This window comes from Phragmites australis, chromosome 13 (genome assembly GCF_958298935.1).
Source record: "Phragmites australis chromosome 13, lpPhrAust1.1, whole genome shotgun sequence".
NCBI classification, from domain to species: domain Eukaryota; kingdom Viridiplantae; phylum Streptophyta; class Magnoliopsida; order Poales; family Poaceae; genus Phragmites; species Phragmites australis.
The window spans coordinates 22,330,878-22,334,537 of record NC_084933.1 but is presented as its reverse complement, the minus strand read 5'-3'; the positions used below and the strand labels follow the sequence as shown (position 1 = coordinate 22,334,537).

Sequence of the window (3,660 nt, the reverse complement as noted above, 5' to 3'; positions counted from 1 at the left end):
GAACAAGGTCCTGAAGCATCAATGCCCCTCGAGAGCTGGCAGGGCAAAGATGATGGGTTTGAGAACAGGGCTAGGGAAGGGAGATGGACAGCGGCCGGAGATGGGTTTGAGAATAAATAGTAGGTGAAAGAAAAATATTTCAGCGGTTAGATCTTCATCCAACAGTCCATAAACAAATCATAAATACGAGAGAAAATAAGTGCCCCACGAAGAGGAGCCACTTTCCGCGAAATTGCCTTGACGAGCGCATTGGCTTTTTTCGATTTGTTTTTCTTGGCGGAGCTGGACTGACGCATTGCTGCACGTTTCTAAAGCGCCCGGCGCCAAGTATAAATACCCGACACCCTCGCTGCTCCTCCCTTGCTCTACAGGACGAGCAGGACAGTAGTGCTCCCTTCCTCAAAAGACAAAGAAAACGCAGCAAACACATCCATCTCCATCTCTCATCGCACGCCCCACAGCTCGACCAGACAAACCAAGCGAGCACAGCTCCAGGCAACACACAGAGGAGGAGAGGACTAGCAATGGGGAGGGCTCCGTGCTGCGAGAAGATGGGTCTCAAGAAGGGACCGTGGACGCCCGAGGAGGACAAGATCCTCGTCGCCCACATCCAGCGCTTCGGCCACGGCAACTGGCGCGCGCTGCCCAAGCAAGCCGGTGAGCGACCAACTCGACCTGCTTCTGGGGCTTTTAGACCCCCCGCGCGCGCGCGTAGTGCCTCGCCAACCGAGCGCAGAGTGCTAACGAGATGTGTGCGTGCGATGCTGTTGCAGGGCTCCTGCGGTGCGGCAAGAGCTGCCGGCTCCGGTGGATCAACTACCTGCGGCCGGACATCAAGCGCGGCAACTTCACCAAGGAGGAGGAGGACGCCATCATCCACCTCCACGAGGTGCTCGGCAACCGGTACGTACTGCTCTCCTCAGTTTACCTTCTTTTTCCTCATTTTCTTTCCCTTTCTTGCATTGCTACCTTTTCAGTTTTTGCTAAATTGGAGCAATCGTTGTTGCTTCAAACGGGAAAAATTTAGACTTGTTCCCCTTGCCCATGTGGGGACTTACAAGTTACAATACATTATCCTTATGGGTGGGCCCCTCCTCGAGGCCAATGAAGAAAACAAATCCAAGTGTTAGCCACTTGGTTACTAGTTAATCGCGTCACTGATGACGCGCGAGATCTGCCGGAGATTCCATCTTGTTTGGACGTTCTCGTGGGTGAACTGTGCCTCCTTGATTTCAGTGCAGTAAAAAAAACATGCACTTAGGCGTTAAACAACTGCTTGTGATCCCGTAGGGGGAATCAAATCACGCAGAGATAGCATTGAACATGCTATCTCCTCGCCAAATTAATCCTTTGACAAAGCTGTGCACTGATGAGCTCTGAATTATGCGTTTGTTTGATCACAGGTGGTCCGCGATCGCCGCCAGGCTGCCCAACAGGACGGACAACGAGATCAAGAACGTCTGGCACACGCACCTCAAGAAGCGGCTCGAGCCAACCAAGCAGGAGCACGAGGCGGCGGGCGCCAGTAAGAAAAATAGGCCCGCGGCGCCCAAGCGCGGGGGCGCGAGGAGGACGCCCGACGTCCCGGCCACCACCGTGCCGGTGTCTCCTGAACGGTCGGCCTCGTCGTCGGTGACCGAGTCATCGATGACGGAGCAAGGCAACACGGGAAGCTACGGGTTCGCCGTCGCAAAGGAGGAGAGCTTCACCTCGGAGGAGGAGTTCCAGATCGACGAGAGCTTCTGGTCGGAGACGCTGTCGATGCCACTGGACAGTTTCGACGTCCCGATGGAGCCCTCCCACGCGTTTGGCTCGCCCGGCGCCGCCGATGACATTGACTTCTGGCTCAAAGTGTTCATGGAGTCCGGCGACGTGCAAGAATTGCCGCAAATTTAAAGAGTTTTCAGTTTATTGGCTAATTGATTGTTCTTTTTCTTCTCTCTGTTGATCATCTTTGCATCGGAGGGGACATAGCTAAAAGAGAAGAGTGTCCATGAGGGAATTAGGCAGAACGAATGCGATGCACCAGGCAACTTTGATCGATCTTGTTTACCTTCTTGTATAGAAATAGAAGATATCAGTGATCGAAACCGGAGCGTTCTGAGAATTCTTTTGCACGATGTGCAGATATCTCTGTACGATAGAGATCACCGGAAAATGGACTCTGCTTCTCTAAATTGGTTGGTTAAATTCATCTTGTATGTGACTCGTGTTCGGTTATGAAATCACATCTTGTGAATGCTGAGCTAGTTAGTGTACGGACTGAGTCTTGTACTCTTGTGATCTGTTCTTCTCCAGTGCACGCTCGTCTGTCGCAGTTGAGGTGAAATGGTAACCACCTAAAGAAAAGGACGAGTGGTTGGCTTGCTGGGTGCGAACGTGCGCGTCCGGCATTCGACGCCCAGCTGCCACACTCGCCTCAGCGTCCGATCGTTCATGCTCCAGCTAGCGGTGAGGCTCAGGTGTGAGTAGAATCGGCAAGGTTTATTCTCGGTTTTACACCGAGAAGAAAATAAGATCAGATTCTGACGTTTGAATATACCTTAACTCGTTTTTAGTGTCATGTTCACTAGGTGATCGGGAAATTATCTCTCCCTACCTTTAAAAAAATAGTCTGAAAAACATGTGTTCACAGACTGGGACAAACTGAAGCAAAATTTCTTTTGTGTAGTTTACAGTTAAATAATGACAAGAATAGATCTGGCTGTCTCCTAATTGATTATGCATCACCTTTATTTGATCTGGAAAAAGTAAACGAAGAACATGTGCGATGCGGAATCACGCATACCTATTGTGCTGTCAGTTTTATATTACAACTTATGCCTTTTATGGTTAATCTATGTCAACAGTCCGATTATACAAGCAGGTCTCCTGCTCCTGCCTATGTTTATGCAAGGGTTCAGATACTGTATTGTCGAGGATATCTTTTGAGCTGTTCTAGATGAGTGGAATACACTGCTAATTATCGCCGACAATTTCATGAGCACCACAACAATGGGCCCTTTATGATGTTGATCGTATACGCCAATGACAATAATTTTTTCTGTAAACAATGCTCATTCTTCCAAAACAAGATGTGAACACCAACACACTCTTTTCAAGTCAGAGGAGTTGCCCGAGTAGACAAGTAGAGTGTAGGATATGGAATTCATCCTTTGGATTGAAGGTTTCAAAAGGCATTCACCGAATACGGGTTTTGAGAACATTGCCAATATATAGAGAACTGGCTCCATATCTAGAACGGGGAAATTGTATGCAGAAAACTTATCACCTGGTGTAGGCATAAATATGACGTACCGCTGACGTCAGACATACTGCTCGTAAGAATGACCCGGTATGCTAATTATTTCAGTCAATTAGTTTCCTCTCGTAAAAATTTTAGCAGCTTGTTAGTTTTTTTGTGCATTGATGAATTCCAACTCACTAGAGGAGTTCAAACTCGAGTTTTGAATAAAACCTTGTCTTTTCAATGGATCGTTGAAAATATAAATAGTTTTCCCCCCATCTGTAGGAAAGCTTGATCGACAGCTGAAGTAGTTATCAGTTTAAGGGGAAAAAGGTAGTAAATCAAATGAAAAAATATTGTTTCAGATAGATTGAAGTTCCATTTGTTTACCGATGACAGATCACTCCATTAAAGAGGAACCGAACCGCCGTATG

The 3,660-nt window shown here is 48.1% G+C and overlaps 1 protein-coding gene across 1 annotated transcript; it reads left to right on the top strand.

The window, feature by feature from the left end:
• The first annotated feature begins 375 nt into the window (after positions 1 to 375).
• On the top strand, positions 376 to 2,258 carry LOC133889150 (transcription factor MYB4-like). Its single transcript, XM_062329620.1, has 3 exons — positions 376 to 657; positions 774 to 903; positions 1,404 to 2,258. The coding sequence occupies exons 1-3, from the start codon at positions 525 to 527 to the stop codon at positions 1,894 to 1,896; spliced, it is 756 nt and encodes a 251-aa protein (XP_062185604.1). The 5' UTR covers positions 376 to 524; the 3' UTR covers positions 1,897 to 2,258.
• Positions 2,259 to 3,660: the final 1,402 nt, after the last annotated feature.

What these genes read in the sequence shown, in the direction of transcription:
- LOC133889150 (XM_062329620.1), top strand. Translation starts at nt 525, where the DNA reads ATGGGGAGGGCTCCGTGCTGCGAGAAGATGGGTCTCAAGAAGGGACCG. An exon ending in CGCGCTGCCCAAGCAAGCCG is followed by an intron (nt 658 to 773) that starts GTGAGCGACCAA and finishes ATGCTGTTGCAG; the next exon opens with GGCTCCTGCGGTGCGGCAAG. An exon ending in CACGAGGTGCTCGGCAACCG is followed by an intron (nt 904 to 1,403) that starts GTACGTACTGCT and finishes GTTTGATCACAG; the next exon opens with GTGGTCCGCGATCGCCGCCA.